This window comes from Dryobates pubescens, chromosome 1, assembly GCF_014839835.1.
Source record: "Dryobates pubescens isolate bDryPub1 chromosome 1, bDryPub1.pri, whole genome shotgun sequence".
NCBI lineage: Eukaryota > Metazoa > Chordata > Aves > Piciformes > Picidae > Dryobates > Dryobates pubescens.
In genome coordinates this window covers 50,755,285-50,772,522 of record NC_071612.1, presented here as the reverse complement: position 1 = coordinate 50,772,522, position 17,238 = coordinate 50,755,285, and the positions used below count along the sequence as shown (strand labels likewise).

Here is a 17,238-nt window from a genome sequence, read left to right as displayed (position 1 = left end):
TGTTTGGAGAGCATAATTTTCCTTAAGTGTTTGATCTCAGATATCTCTTTAAAAATATCTCTTGATTTGACGAAAGTAGTTTGTGGTTGTAGGGCCATAAACAAAAAGGAAAATTGACATCAGTTTTTGCATCGTCATGATCTTCTATTCTGTTGATCTCTCTGAAATCAATAATAATAAATAGGTTTATGTTTATATATATATATATACATATTATTTTTTAAGTATAATTAAACATCCTTATTTCTAGGGGAGAAAATTCTTAAGCTTTTTGTTGTTGTTTTAACAAGTGCTTGAATATTTTCTCTTTTTTGACAAATGTGATCACAGTAGCAAGCTATATATATGGCTTGTCTAAAGGAAGAAACTAACATACAGGAAGTCAGGTTGTTATTTTACAGCTTGTTAGTAGCTCCATACTTGCATCTTGCTTGGTTATTCTTTGTGCATAGAAGATGCAAACTAACTTGTGCTACTTGAAGGGTGGAAAAATGATACCTTGCAAACCCAGTTTTTAAGATGCAGTATCAGAATTCACATGAATTTGGAACTGTGTATTTGGTCCATTATTAATTCATACTTTACTTAACTAGATCTTTCCATCAAAATAAGATTATGTCTTCACCAATTTTTTTATACCTACAGGTTTCCCTATTATTGGAGATGCAGTGTTATTACAGAGTGAACTGAAGGTTTTCAAATGCTAAAAATTAACATAAAGTTTGTTCCTACAGCGTTGCCCTAAGTTGTATCTTGAGTTTCATAGTTTTTTTCTTTTGCAACCTTTGCCTTAGTGTACTTTTTCAGAGTTACCTTGTATAAATCTCATAGTATTATAAAGGCAATTGTAGTGGTGTGACACTTTAGCCCACATGCACCAACAATAAAGCACAGCTAACCCAGTCTGAGAAGCAAATGGAGGCTGTATTTTACAAGCGATAATGAAATTGCAATGAATATATACAAAATATACAGTATTTACAATATCATACAAGAATTTACAGGAAAGAATACAACACAGATCTTCCCGAGGAGGATCCCACCTCGAGTTCTTCCCAAACCCCTCTCCCCCCCTCCTTCCCTTTCCCCTAGCAGTTAATTAGGCAAAAAAGGAGAAACAGAGAGAAAGAGAGAGAAAAGAGAGAGAATGGGATATTAAAGAAAATTCGTTAGCTCAAAGCAGTTGTTAAGAAAGTTAGTTTCTCTTATCTTATCAGTTTTATTCCAGGGTCTGTTGCATGCTCTCTGGCCAAGAAACGAAAAGTCAGACAGACTGAAGCTGTAAGAGAGAGAAAATAATGTGAGAGAGATTTGCTATGGTACATCTCACATCTGACCAATGAAATTCGTTTAGAATTAATCTTTGTTTTCCTTTTTACACCCAAACATTCAGCTAGAGAATTATGCAGCTATCCTTTTCTTAAAGGCACAGCCTAAACTGTCACCTCAATAAACAAAGGTAAGACAAGCTGGGCCTAACTGTGGTATAGTTGATTAAAGTAACAGTGTCTCAACAGGCTTGAATTTCTTCCCACATTATCCACTTGGAACCCATGCTCCAGAATGTGAAAAAAATGTATAATGTAGGTGGTGTACCATCCCTTTGCACAACTTTCATAGTTGCTGTGTGCACAAGCAGAAATAATCTTAAAATTAATCTTTTAAGCCCAAGAATATCTGTAACCTTTTCAAACTGGTAAATTTAGGATTACTAGCCACATTCCATTATGTTTACTCTTTCTTGAAAAATATTTGTCTAAATTAGAGATGATAAAATTTGTATGATGTAATTTCATCTTGATATTTTGCAGTAGACTATGGTGTTAGTTCTAAAACTATGTCAAATACTTTGATAATGGCATGAAATTTCAACTCACTAAAATACAGTGATAAACAGTGGCTTTTGGAAAATTCATTTGTAAGAAGAGCAAAATGAAAGCCAGACGCTGAAGAGCTTTTATTTCACTTTTGTTGAGTCTTTAGCCTTGAGAAATATTGAAGCTCATCATTATGGTTGGAAAAAATACACTTTTTGTGGAAAGCAAAATGAATTTGAGGTTTTCTGCTAAAGCTACCCTTTGAGAGCTGTGAAAACTATTATCAGGGATTCCTGAAAATTCTGAGAGGGATGTCTTCTCTGCTTTTAGCTCTCTTTCGAATGGAGACTTATGCAACACTTCTCTTTATGGAGACACTTTAGCATTCGTAGCTACTCCTATAAACAGTCATTTTGATACCTGACCACAAAGGGCAGCTTTAATAGCCACTAGAGGTGTGTGATACCTGAATTTATTATAATGGCCTGGAGAAATAGATGGTCACATTTCAAGCATAATTGTAGCTCTCACATCCTGAAACAGTCATCAATTTTCCAAATCTGTGCAAATTTTTATAAGGCTGGTTTTCAATATTATGTTTATGTTCTGATAGGATACCTAGGGTGAGTGTGAAGTTCAGATTTTTAGGCACTTAGATTTAGAGGTGAAAATGCAGTGTATCTGTGGATGTAAACTTTAACTTCTGCTATACTTCATGGAATCTAGTCTATACAGGTAGTGGACTTCAGAAGGCAATTTTGTTTACTCCTTGTAGGGCTTTGGCACTGGCCATCTTAACAAATCACCTAGGCTCTGTTGATTGTATGGACTAGGTCTTTGCTATAAAAATAGCAGCCAAGATGTTTAGCTCATATGCAGACATCCATAGTTATGCATAAATGTATTTGTTGACGAGAAAGGAATACTGCCTGTAAAGAAGAGTTGTATTGAGGTTCAACACTTGTAATGACAGTTCTTCAACCTCTTTATTGCATACAGATATGATCATAGGGGGGGGAGCAGCTATGCTTGGACTGTATACATTTCTTTTTTCATGTTTATTCGAAAGCAGTACGGCTGTGATTATAACCACGTGCTCCGGAAGAGACAAGGTTAAGCCGTGTTCGTTTTGTCATTTTTTATTACCTGGTTTATAAACATTTTTGTATTAGAAACTTACTAAAAGACCTGGTTTATAAACATTTTTATATTAGAAACTTACTATAAAAAATACAGTACTAAAAATTACACGAGCCATCATGGCAGTGTATTCATTTTGTGTGTGTACTTAATCTAAAGCACACCTTTCTTAATTTTAAGGTGAATTACTTGAAATCCTTATCAGAATCATCCCAAATTCAGCTCTGTGTGGCTTGAGATTTAACACTGCAATTCTGTTATATGACACTGAAATATGAGCATTCAGCTATCCAATTTATCAGCTGTGTCATGAAAATGTTTATCTTTAATCCTAAATGGGGAGTGCATGCTGATTCCATGAGAGGAAAAGGAGAGGTCGTAACTTTTAAGGATCCAAATATTGGACCTGAAAAGGCATCAGTGGGCTCCTTATAGGCAAATTTGGAAAATACAGAATTGTGCAAAGAAGAACAGTAAAACCATTTTGAGCATTAGGACTGAAACCCATAATATGGGAGGTAAAAATACTTTTTCCTCATCCACTTCTGGTATTGGAAGAAAAAGTAGTCAAAAAAAGGATATCCTAATACATGTTTTTCTCCCTATATTACAACTGCATACTGAGATATTATACCTGCTTTCTATACACATACATATATATGCATATGTATGGTACTTAACATGCATTTTTTTTATCAAACAGTACACACCTCCATTAAAACTCTGCAGACTGGGAGTAATCAAATCAAAGTCCTATTTATGCAGTTTCAGCACTGTGTTGTTCTGGTTTTTTTTCCCCCTTCTTATCCCTCCCTTGTCATGTAGTATTTAGATGACAGATGGGTCTGAATACAGGGGAGTTCTTAGATGTTTTATGATCTTTTGCTACACATCTATATACAGTTGTAAAAAATGGTAGCAGAATCAGTGTCAGTTTTAATCAGCATTACATTAACTATGAAATGCAACAAATCACAAGATGAGTGTTGCCCTATCAACTGTGTTTAGAGAAGGATGGACAATACAACAACCTCCATGAGTAATTACTATGTATTTTGGTTTGAGACCAATATCAATTCTTTCCAGATACAAAAGGGATATTAGGATGCAGCACTTCTGAAGTTTAGGCAAGAATTACTGACCTTCTTTCACTGGAAATAAGTTTCTCATTAAGCCTTTCCCCAGTACTTAAAAATAGGGGGGAAAAAATTGCTTAGGTATTACTGGTATGATGAGGAGTTAGTCACATAAATGTGATGTAACTGGAAAACTTTCTATAGAACTGGGTAAGTCCCTATGACTTCAGTCAAGTTTCTGTTTTCCAGGTTCATTTACCACTACCAATACATAACACATTCTACAAGTGGCATTTCAAAAGTACATTTTGTAATTAATTTATTGAAATCTAGATTCTTGTTACAGGAACAAACTCAAAGAAATCATATCAGGAAGCTCTGAAGAGACATTTTAATTTGTTTTGTCATACTCAAAACATTTTTGTTTGTTGGTCTGGTTTGGTTTGATTGGGTTTTTTTGGCATAGATAGAAAGAATAATAATGTATCAGATATGTAAGAATAACAAGATATTTAACAGGAAAAATGTGTTCTTGTTCTTTCCTCAAAACCAAAATTTGCCCCTTGTACTATGCAATGATCAGAGATACTCAATATGAACAGACATGATAAAGAACTTGACAGGAATGTTATGTAAACCCAACATTATTTTTTCAAAAACTTAATGAACTACTTTTCTACAGTAATAGGGGGACTGGATCTGATTTGAAAGTAGCACACCACCTTGAAGGGCAGTTATTGAAGTATTTTAAACGGTAAAATGAAGCTAGCTGTATGAATTCTGTTGTGCTAACATGCTCTGAACTTGTGCATTTTTTCTGTAATTGTCTGCTGTGTACCATGTGAGGATTTCTGTTAAAATTTGGGTTTACCCTGTGTAAGTATCACAAGCAATGGAACCTAAGGTGAGGGAAAGTTAGTGAAATACAATGTGAAAACTGGATGTGAGGAGAGGACAGTAATACTTGTAAAAACTGGTAATGTGGATGGATAACAATAATGCCCAGTAAGATTTCCAAAACTGGTAGCATTAAAATCTGGGTTTAACATTCATTAACATAAGTTACCTCTCAAAGATGGTCAGTTTCTCATGAACAAGTTTTTCCAAACCCACTTGTTGAAAAATTTCTTGTATTCTGACACATTTGATATTTTGGCAAAAGATAGAGTAGTAGTTTTGGTAGAGCATTAACCTGACTTGCTTCCTTTGTTTTTCAGCTTGTAAATGAGAGTTTTCAGACTAACTCATTTGCAATAGTTAGGGAAATAGAAAGTGATAATTATCATAACTGGTTTTGGAAAAAAAGAATGGTACAATTCATGAGCTTGCCGTTCATAATTTTTTGTGTTACATGCAGGCTTGCAGTTCCAAATCCCATATTTTAAATGTATTTAGAACATTTTGAAATTACTTCAAAAAACTCTGATCTTGAATCTTCTATTGTGAGACAATAGAAGTAATAATTTATTATTAGGAGCAATGGCTACTTTTGAAGGAGTTTTATTGTTGAACATGATGTTATATGTCATGCAATATCCCTTTGGTCAGTTGGGGTCAACTATCTCAGTAGTTCACCTCCCAGCTTCTTGGCTACCCTCAGCTTGTTTGCAGGGAGGGCAGAGTGAGAAATTGGGAAGTCCTTGGTGCTGCGCAAACATCGCTGAGCAGTAACTTAAACATTAGTGAGTTATCAATACTTTTGTTCACAAATCCAAAACACAGCACCACACAAGCCAGTATGAAAAAAAGTAACTCATTCCCATCCAAACCCAGTATATTGCTCATGCTGAAAATGTTAGAGAGTTGCTAAATATGATTAACCCTGTTTCTCTTAACTATTTGTCAAAATGTATGGTTGGAAATCTTGAAACTCTGGGATTAGAATATTTGTTATGCATTCATATGGCATGAGTGAAGAAAGAAACAGTCTCAGATTTCACAGTTCTTGCATTTACTTCAGTTGGAGTGATATGCCCACAAGCTACAGATTCCCACTTGCATTAACTGTAAAATAAATTACAGGAAATGTGAAGATTTACTCTCATGTCTTGTAGACTTGAGTTGCACAGGATTCCAATATGCACTCTGACAAACGACTTTATATGTTGTCTGCTATTGTGCATGATTTCACTGCATACAAGAGACATGAGGGTTGAGTTTCTCATAAATATTACTCAGGATTAATGAACAGTGAGAAGAGGCTTCTGCATATCAATCTATATGAAAGGAAACTTTGTGTTAAATACACCACCATCTCTCTATAAATCATTTGGGAAAAGTGAAGTTACTCTTAAATATCAATTGTTTTCCAACAGCCTAATAATAAAAAACAGGCTTACAGTACTCTGGCATCAGTCACAATTTAGTCACTTGATTATGAATGGCTGTATTTTTGGAATCCTTTTAGAAAACTAAAATGTAGCTTTTAGCTACCATAAAAGAGAGTAGTGTATTTCAGGCTTCTTTACTCAGATTTAATAGATTTCCTTTCCTATGAATAAAACAAAACAAAACCCCAGTGAAAGCTCAACACTTGCTGATTTGCTGTGTTGAGGACCTCCAACAAAACTCTTTCACTAATATAGATGTTGTGAAATGTCACTGTTATGCTGAGCCTATAGACACCACTGGAGGAGATTTTGTTACAAGTCTAGTAAATCACCAACTTTTTTAGGTTTTCCAATCTACTAACCTGTGCCATTCAAAGCTGTCTTTAGTGACTTCCAATACTATTTTCTGACAAATGGGGTAAATAGTACTTTTTTACAGTTAACTCTTGCCTCCTCATTGATGAAGTCCAGCCTGATAGTGAAAGCAGAATCAATAATCTGACACTGGTGTTCTGAGAAGGTTCTTAATATTGAACAGAAGTGAAGTATAGACAGGTTCACAAGGTAGTTAAAAGGCAGCAATTAGGTTATTGGACAACCAGGCTAAGATTTGTTTGCTACTGATTTTTGCTGTGTGCAAGCAGGTAACAGGTCTGAACAGGTCTTCATGATCTGTCACTGTTTCTTCAACCTCTCCACCATGATCTACATTTAGAATAGGTTGGATGAGACCTTTGAGATCATCGAGTCCAACCTATCGTCCAACACTATCTGATCAACTGAACCATGGCAACAAGCACCCAGTCCAGTCTCTCCATAAGCCCTTCCAGTGATGGTGACTCCACCAGCTCCCTGGGCAGCACATTCCAATGGCAAATCACTCTTTCTGTGAAGAACTTCTTCCTAACATCCAGCCTAAACTTCCCCTGGCACAGCTTGAGATTGTGTCCTCTTGTTCTGGTGCTGGTTGCCTGGGAGAAGAGGCCAACCCCCTCCTAGCTACAACCACCCTTCAGGTAGTTGTAGACAGCAAGAAGGTCTCCCCTGAACCTTCTCCTCTCCAGGCTAAGCAATCCCAGCTCGCTCAGCCTCTCCTCACAGGACTTGTGCTCCAAACCCCTCAACAACTTTGTTGCTCTTCTCTGGACATGTTCCAGCAACTCAACATCTTTCCTAAACTGAGGGGCCCAGAACTTAGATCAATAAATTAGAATTAGAATAAATTAGAATTTGGATCAATAAATTTCAAAGGAATTACTATCCCAGTCTTAGAACATCTTTCTTCCTGATTGAAATTATAGCTGGTATAGTTGTAATATTATACAAGTAATTCAGGAACTTCCAATGTGTTTTTAAAGGGAATGTTTATTTTCAATATATATGTGTGTGTATCAGTAGTTGTATACATTAGTAGTAACTTGTGTGAACTTCATAATTAATTAAGACCACAAACAGTGTATGATTTTTTTTTTTTAACAGCTTTTTTTTTCCTTAAAGTAGAGGTAGAAATGTCTTCTAAAGCTGAGGCTTACAGAATGACAGATCTTTGCATGCTACTTTTTGGTTTTGTGTGTGTATGAGCTAAGATATTGTGTCAAATCACAATTAATTTCATAAGTTTTGAAACACTTGGCTGCTTCTTGAAATCTCAGCATTAAATGACTGAGTAGTATAAGATTAAAAGCTACTGTACTTAAGCAATTTTGATTGTATGAACAAAGCCCAAAAGGTGGTATTTCATATAGTCACAGCTAGAAGGGACCACTAGAACATCTTGTCTGACTTTCTGTCTGTGCTATATATTTTTAAAAATTAGAGAGTCATCCAGAGATCCAGAAAATGAATCTGATATTCTTCTTGCATTTGGCCAAATCATGCAAAAAAAAAGCATAATGTTTTCCTGGAGATGCCCACCAAAGGAAAATCATCACCTCTGTGGTAATTTGTTGCAATGGTTTATTGTCTCCAGTATTACAAAAACAAACAAAACCACCAAACAAAATCCAAACAATTTTGAATTAAAAATTTATTTTCCTCTCTGAAATTAAAGACACCATTACTGAACAGCGTATTTTCTCCATTCAGGTATATCTATGTGTTCTATGTATTCTATGTATATATATATATGTTGTAAGTAAGTAGTATCTCAATTGTATTTTTTCATAAGCTAAATATATTACACTCTCTCAGAATCTTGTCTCTATCCATCAAGTAATTTTCAGATTTTTCTGTACCCCTAATTTTTTAATACTCCTTTTTCAAAAGGGTGGAAGTAAACCAACATTTAGTATTCTTAATTTCCTCTCCTCAGTGTGTAATATCCATAGGAGAGTGTTGCACTATTCTTACCTCTCTCTGTATAGAATAGACTAGACCAGACCAGATTGGAAGAGACCTTCAAGATCATCGTGTCTAACCCATCATCCAACACCATCTAATCAACTAAACCATGGCACCAAGCATCCCATCAAGTCTCCTCCTAAACACCCCCCAATGATGGTGACTCCACCACCTCCATGGGCAGCCCATTCCAATGGGCAATCACTCTCTCTATGAAGAAGTATATTCCTCTAAGGACTTTTCAAGGGCCTTTGGTCTTCTTTTTTCTTTTCTTTTTTTGACTCATTAGACTCAGATCTCATCCTGACCTTCATGTCTGCTGTGATTCCTAAATCTCTTCATAGTCACTACTTTTCAAGATAATGGATCTACTATATGCATGTACTACATTCTTCTTTCACAGTAAAGTTGCTGGATTTCACACTTGGCTATCTTTGAACGCATTTTGCTTCAATGAGCAACTGACTAATATTGTGACTTTACCATAATTATTTACAACTTTAGTGTCATATGGAAATATATTTACATCCAAATCATATGTGAAAATTTTGTGAAGTATCAGAAATTATATCAAGCAAAAGCAAAATTTGCCTGCAAAATAATGATTCTACATTAACAACTATGTTTTATTTCAGAGAAATTGTTTTTCCTTTAGGTATAAGGTTTTGTGCTAAGAAAGGTACACCCTCCTGATACTCAGTTACATTCAGCAAGGTTTTCTAATTTAAAAAAAAATAAACTAAACTAGGTTTGTCTCAAAGTTCATTTTTTCCATAGCCCCATGCTGACTGCATTATTTTTGTGGTTTTCTGTAGCTGGTACTCATATAATCTGTTTTATTATTTCCCAGGGATATGCATCAAATTATGCAGCTTAGCTAGGATACCCAACTTTATCTTATGAATATTTCAAAAATCTTCTTTTAGACTTTCCAATTTTTTTTCCTGTTATTCTGAGATTTATTAAAATGCTAGCAAATTATCTAACCTGATAGATAAATTATCCTACGAAAAAAGCTTTTTATTAACTTCCTCAGTTGATAGTGGCTTGGAAAATGCTTCCTCATCTTTAGATAGCAAAAGTATAATTTCTCATTCTTCGTTTGGGGTTTTCTTTGGTTGGTTTGGTTGTCGTTTGGCCTATTTTTTTCTTTTCACTGTATCAGACATGGAATCCTCAACTTCTCTTAGTATTTTTATTCACCTCCCCTATTCCCTTCTGCATCTTTCCTCCAGAACTTCAGTTACTTCTTCCTTCCTTATGCCTCTGTCTGGCAGTTGTCATAGACTAAGAATCAGCTTCACAGACTTTACACATACATGAATAGACGCCTCTTTTGATTTGTTCATCTTGTCATAACCCCAGCTACCCAGCTCTCACTGAGACAGGTAAACAAACAAATATATCAAACACACAGCTTGCCAAATCCTTTTTCATCAGAAGAAATGGCATCTCTGAAAACATTTCCCCCACACACTTCTTTTTCATCTGTATTATTGAACTCTTTGGCTATCTATGTCTGTCCAGCTTTCCCAAATTTTAAGTGAGGAACTGAAAAGTTGCAGGCAAGAAGACAGGCTGAGAAGGAATTGTTTGAATAATAGTATTGCCAAAATTATATTAGCTGTAATAAATTACTTTTTGGCAGCTATACTTCTGGTTCTGGGGATGGGTAGATCCTTTGTGAAGGTTTACCGGATTCCTACTTTGGACCTTCTCTCCCACTCCTGTCCTGCCTTACTCACAGGATGAATTCCTGGTGAGTTCTCCCCATGCTACCCTCTGCAAGAGCGTGTTATGCTCCACTCAGCCATCAGTGCACATCACAGGAAACATCCCAACATTACAGCCTCCTCTCCTCTGATGTGGCCAATGGATTCCAAACCAGTAGCCATGGAGTAGGGTGGGGGACAAAGAAACAGTGGTCTGCCTGTAATAACGTGAACATAATTGTATTAAGAATGGGGCTGAAGAATGATTATACACAATAGATTTGATAGGTCAAGAAATTTGGCCAGGTTTAGATTGTACATAATACTAACTCTGCAACTACCTGAGGGGTGGTTGTAGACTGGAAGGGGTTGGTCTCTTCTCCCAGGCAACCAGCACCAGAACAAGGGGACACGGTCTCAAGCTGTGCCAGGGGAGGTTTAGACTCAAAGTGAGGAAAAAGGTCTTCACTGAGCGAGTCATTCGTCATTGGAATGGGCTACCCAGGGAGGTGGTGGAGTCGCTGTCCCTGGAGGTGTTCAAGGGGAGATTGGACGTAGCACTTGGTGCCATGGTCTAGTCGTGAGGTCTGTTGGGACAGGTTGGACTTGATGATCCTTGGGGTCTCTTCCAACCTTAGTTATACTGTGATACTGTAACTCTATCATAACTTTCTGTATTTGTTTTTGTTGTGCCTGTGTTTTCTGATTTATTTTTTTAGTGCTTGATTTAGGAAATGACAAGTTTCAGTTTTGTGTTGCATCTGAAACAAATGGTGACGATAATGCCTAGCTCTCAGTCAATTCTTGTCCAGAATAAAAAGTTGGTTTAAGATACACTGAGTTTTTGGTTATTGTTTGGCAGAAGTAAACGTAAGTGTACTTCATTACCCAGAATGTCGTGAATGCTCTTTTACAGTTCATTGACTGTTGCTTTACATTGAAGACTGTTACGTAATAATCAATAAGCTAATGCCATTGTCCTTTTGTAACCACTGTTGCTTTTATGTCTGATGCTGGTTGTTAAACACTGAAGCTGCTATTTAATTTCTTCTATTACAGGGCGATGCTGTACCTAATACAGTATGAGTTTGTACCTCATGGCCAAAAAATGCTTACTACATAATAACAGAATTAGGAATCAATGACTTTATGTCTGCCTCCAAAAAGATTATGAAAAGTATAATACTAGATGGTCAAAACAGCTAAAAGTCAAATTCTGCTTAATGGTCCTAGTCTTCCTCTGTGACAGAACAGCAGACTTTGTGTATAGAAGAGCAGAATTGTCAAGTTGTCTTGACATAACTTTCATAAAGGCTCAGTCACCCTTTTTCTAACCAAGGCAATTTGATTCATATTACACATACGTATGAGTGGCTCAATAAGCCAAGCCAAAAATTATCTTGTAATCAGCTCGACTCAAAATCACAGGCAGCATGATGCTTCTGGCCCTTCCTTGGGTGGGAGTTGGACCAAATTAAATCCCACAGTCACTTCGAATCTAAACCAATTTATAGTTTTGTTATCCTATGTTACTGAAGCAGTATGCAAAAGTTTGGAAGGTGGGGCTAAAGCTGAAAATCTTCTTATGTCAGTTCAGTAGGAAGTGCAAATGTAATTCATGGTATGTTGGAGGAATTGACTTAGCAATGTCCTGAAACCTTTTTGCCTGTTACTAGTAAATATATTGCAGTTGCAAATACAGTCTGAAATTTTTGTGCTATTACTGAAGCATTCTAGCTGTTGTAGTGCTTTATATCAACAGAATGTGAAAGATAATTTCAGATGATATATCAGCATGCAGCTTCATTCTTAGGATCAAAGATTCAGGGGAAAATTTTACATTAAGAAACGTGCCAAAGGAAAATGTCTGTTTGGGAACATTTATGTGAAATCTACTTAGATTAGAAGATAATCCAATGTGCTTTCAATGACTCCATAATATTCAGGGCAGTGGATTTTGCATATAGAGAGTCAGAACTTAATGAGTTAACATTAAAGAACAGTCAAATGGTTTGCATTTAAAATATTATAAACATTCAGCTCTAGGATTGCAAAGTTTAACCACATTACTAATGTTCAGTGAAAATTACGTGATGTGGAAAAGCATAAAGGGTCATTTAAATTGTAAGCAATACGGGCCTTGGATAGGTGGGAGGCATAAACCTATATCCTTTTACAAGATTCATTTCTGCTGAATTAAAATGAGGAAGATTCAGATAATCATCTGAATAACAATGAATGCAGGGTTAAGTTGATGTTCACAAGAACGCTGAAGAACTATATGAAGTGAGTTAAAATATGTGCAATGTACTGTCTGTGGACATTTAATCTTTTTTCCTTACTGGCTTTTGTAAAACTTATAACTGAATAGACATGCTCGGAGTAATGTTTACCTTTACTTCATGTCAGTAGAAAAAATAAATAATTCCATTAATCAGATAAGTGGGGGTTAGATATTTCATTTGATGTACTCTAACTTGCAATTGCAAGAACACTTGAAATTAACCATTTAAAACTATTTATTGTCTGAAACATCTGATGCTGAGTTATATAGCAATATACTGCTGCACAAATTAGCTCATCCGCTTTGCTTATAAATACTTTCCCTTTTTGTACATAATGCACACAGTAGCTCTGACTTTCATTTTGTGCTTTTCCTTACAGATTTGGATTTATTCTTCACAAGGATGAGCCTGTGCTCCGCAAAATCGATCTAGAAACTATGTCATACATCAAGACAATTAGTTTAAAGGATTATAATTGCATTCCTCAGTCACTGGCTTATACACTTCTTGGAGGATATATTTTTATCTGCTGTAAGCCTGATACCACTGGGGCTGTCCTACCACAGCTTATAGTGGATAGTGTTACTGATTCTGTGATTGGATACAATGGTGACGTAACGGGCACACCACATATCTCTCCAGATGGACACTACCTTGTCAGCATTGATGATGCAAAAGGTCTCATGAGGATCCAGTCCATAACAACAAGAGGAGAAATACAGGATGCATTTGACATTCACACTAATTTGCACATATCTGACGTAGCTTTTCAGCCATCATTCACTGAAGCTCATCAGTACAATGTCTACTGTAGCTCCAGCACACAAACTGATGTTCTTTTCATGGAGCTCTCCTCTGGCAAGGTTAAGATGGTGAAGAGTCTGAAGGAGCCTGTCAAAGCAGGTGAATGGCCTTGGAACAGTAAGAACCGTCTTATAAAAGACAGTGGCCTTTTTGGTCAGTATCTCATGACCCCTTCCAAGGAATCTCTGTTTATCCTGGATGGACGGCTCAATAAGTTAAATTGTGAAATCACTGAAGTTGAGAGAGGCAACACAGTAGTTTGGGTTGGAGAAGCATAAGGATCTATGTTAGATATTAATAGTTTTACAGTACATTGCACTTAAATGACACCATTCTTCAAATTTACAGAATTTTAAATTTTAAATTCTTAGGCCCTTCTATGCCTGTTATTTCTTTGACTGGAACAAAATTTGAATCAACTTCCATAAAAGTTACCAAAACAGTATCTATTTGATAATGCTACTCATTGTTATTTTTCAGCTGGGATTGTGGTGTTTGACTGAAATTAGTAAATATTGAAGTTGATGAAAATTATTTTAAAGGAAGTAGGAAAACACAAGCAAAAAGCTTCAGGGAATTTAATATGATACTTTGCATTTGTAAATAGGAGACTTAAATATGATTCAAATTTTGATTTGGGTTGCTTCTGACACAAAATAAGAGCTGTTGTACAACTTTGACCCCATAAACTGAAATGTCCCATCCTAATCTATCCAGCCCACTGTTTAATCTTTTTGTGCCTTGAAGCGACAGTTTCACAGGAAAGGTAAAGTGCAGGAATTGTATCATTTAACCTGATAGTGGCTACAGGATTGCTTGTCAATAAAAAGAAACTTCTAGTAGCAAATTTCTTGTCTCAAGTTACGGAACATACACAGAGAGAGAAAAAAAATAAAGAGAAATTATATTTGCAGCATTTTCTGATCACTGCAATTTGACAAGTTTATTTTTGTGCTAAGTCTTAGTTGAGGGAGCTGCTTATAGAAGCCTAACAGTTTAAGAGAAAAATAGGTATTAGGTTTTTCACCTATCAGGTTTTCATCAGCAAGGAGTTTTGGTTCTACTGAAGAGAAATATTGTGCTTATCCTTTCAGAGTAAACAACATTCTAAAAACCTGGCATCACAAAGCTTCACTTGTATCATCCAGAAAACATTTTAAACCAAACAAAATGCAGTTCAAGAAACTGAAAATGCAAAGAACTGAAGTCTACAGCCAGCAGATAATTTTGTTGCTCATATGTTATACCATTGATCCATATTTGTTAAACCATTTGTTCAGCTCAACAGCTTTTCTATTCCATTCATCCAATTGGATTTGTGCAAAAAAATCCCCCAAAACCATAAAACAAAACCAAGAAAAACTTTGTATTTTTTTATAGTTTGTTTACTTAGAATTCTAATATTAACAATAGTTACATAGTTAAATGGGAGAAATAAGATTCCCATAAGTAGAGTAATAAGTTGGTAGTATCAGAAAGGCAGCAGTAAACAGATATCCAGACTTTAAGCAATTGCTTTAAAGTTTGGGAGTATTTTTATTTTTATTATGTTTTTGCTGAAATGTGCTTATAAGCTCTTCAACTGACCTCCATTGACTGAAAGCAATCAGAAAAAAATATTTTTTTCTTTTATTAAAGCAAAATTTTACTGCAATTTAGATTGTGTAAAATTGCTTAGAAATCTGGAATTTTCTAGCATTGTAATCTTGTGTGCATTTAGCATTTTGCCCTGTGTGGTACAGTAGATCTCTTTAGCTTGAGCAAACCTCCTGATAGGTAAATTTAACTACGATTAAAGTTTGCTTACATTTCTAGCTTCTGAATCTGTTTTTCTTTTCAACAACTTTTCTCCATTGTGAACAAACAAGAATCCTGTAAACTGTCTGTTGCTCACTTATTTGCAGTAGTCTGTCTCATGTGTTTTTCTTCTGTAATTTACACCATGTGAATGTTCTGTATGTAGAAAATGCTTGACAAAAGGAGAATAAACCCCATGAATTTTAAACAGTCCTGACTTTGGTGAATGCTCCAGTGTAGCCACGCTGAAGCCGTAGGTGGCATGTAGCATTTCATTCCACAGCATGGAAGGAAAACTTTTTAGAAGAGCTTAACTAGCTGGAAAAGTTTAATTTGGCTGCTGCAAATTGAAACTCATCTATTAATCAATTAGGTACAGCATAATTAGAGTACAGACAGACATCTATTCTCCTGCCTAGCCTCTGGAGCCAATAAAACCTCTAGTTTAGAAGCTGTACAAACAAATAAGCATGAACTCCAGTAAAACAGCTGAAAAACTCCCTATCCAGTCTGCTCAGTGCAGGTGGATTGTATACTTACTTTGCCCTCTCCTTGCCTTAACATTAAGACCAAGTCAGTTGTCAGATTGAGCAGAAGTTTACTCTGTTGTATTAGCAATATTTAGCGATTACAGAAGTTTTAAAACTTGAATAACCTAAGTTGGTCTTTATATGAAACAGGAGACTAATATCTCTAATAAAAAAGGTAACAGGTTCGACTATGCCATTAGTATCACAGTAATTTTTATGGTAGAAAAACCGTCATAATTGGTTTAATATGGTTGTTTGGAACTGATTCCTCTATTCTCACCCTAAGCCATCTTTGACTCTAGCTGAAGCAGTATGGTAAAGGAGTATTACCAATTCCCTGCATTTTTCTTACCTAGTTTAGTGTAATAGCTCAGAGACCACAGTTTGTTTCTTTCCCATTTTATGAAACTTAAACATGTTTCTAGTGTGTGAGAAATTCTTTAATCCCATTGGATAAATGAAAATCAAACACTGTCTTCAGTGTTTCAAATTTCCCTTAGTACACGCCCAGATGAAATAATGGTTGGGTTTGAATCCTGTCTTTCCCAATTGTTGTTGGAAGGAAAGGCAAGGAATGCCTTATGTTAATTTAGGGTAAATGCTCATATATTACTTCACAAGCTGTTACAAACTTTTGAGATTTAGAATTTTCTTATGGAAATACCTTAGACAAAAGTAGTGCAAGATAATGGAAATATAATAGAAGAAGCCAAATACATGGTGATGACAAAGTTCTGCTACAACTGCTCAAAGTTTCTGCTATGTTCAGGTATGTTAATGAATTTGAGAAGCATATGTGAGGACAAGACTGAGTGCTCTTCATCAGGATTGCAATGACAGCGCTGCTTTTGCTAAGGTATTAAAAAATTAATTATTTATGGAGAAGATTATCTGTCAGGCTATTTAAAAAGTCACCAACAAAAGAAAAATTGGTGCCAAACTAAAACAAAATTACCATTCGATTCAGTTTGGCAGTAGGCGTTTCTAATACTCCATGTCTAAAGGTGTCTTTTTAAATGTTATTCCATACTGATAAACAGCTGGTTATTTGCTGCGCTACTATATGTTTAGTAGTCAATACTTATGAGGGATTAAAAGCAGCAGTGACTTTTTCTTCAAAGTTTCTCTTTTATAAACTTGTAGAGGTTTTTATTCCAAAATTTGATCTTTTGGTTTTTCACTTCTTGAATGTGGTCCAGATTATCACCCTCTGTCTCCATTTATGTACTTTCTGGCTGCTTGGTTTATAATATCAAATCGTGAGAGATTTCTAAGAACTCTACAATTTATACCAATGAGGTTAAAAGTGTCATTTTGAGATTTTATTGAACTTCTTGCTCACAGTCATATCATTAAGTAGAGCTGTCCGTTAGATAAAGGTTAAAGGGAGTCTGAACATTTAAGACT

At 35.6% G+C, this 17,238-nt stretch overlaps 1 protein-coding gene across 1 annotated transcript in view; it reads left to right on the top strand.

Annotated features, from left to right (window-relative positions):
• FSTL5 (follistatin like 5) overlaps positions 1-14,394 on the top strand; it is a 246,145-nt gene extending 231,751 nt beyond the window's left edge. The window contains exon 16 of the mRNA XM_009904567.2: positions 13,080-14,394. Within this exon, the coding sequence (XP_009902869.1) occupies positions 13,080-13,782 (703 nt within the window). The 3' untranslated portion in view covers positions 13,783-14,394. The remainder of the gene's footprint in view (positions 1-13,079) is intronic.
• The last annotated feature ends 2,844 nt before the right edge of the window (positions 14,395-17,238 follow it).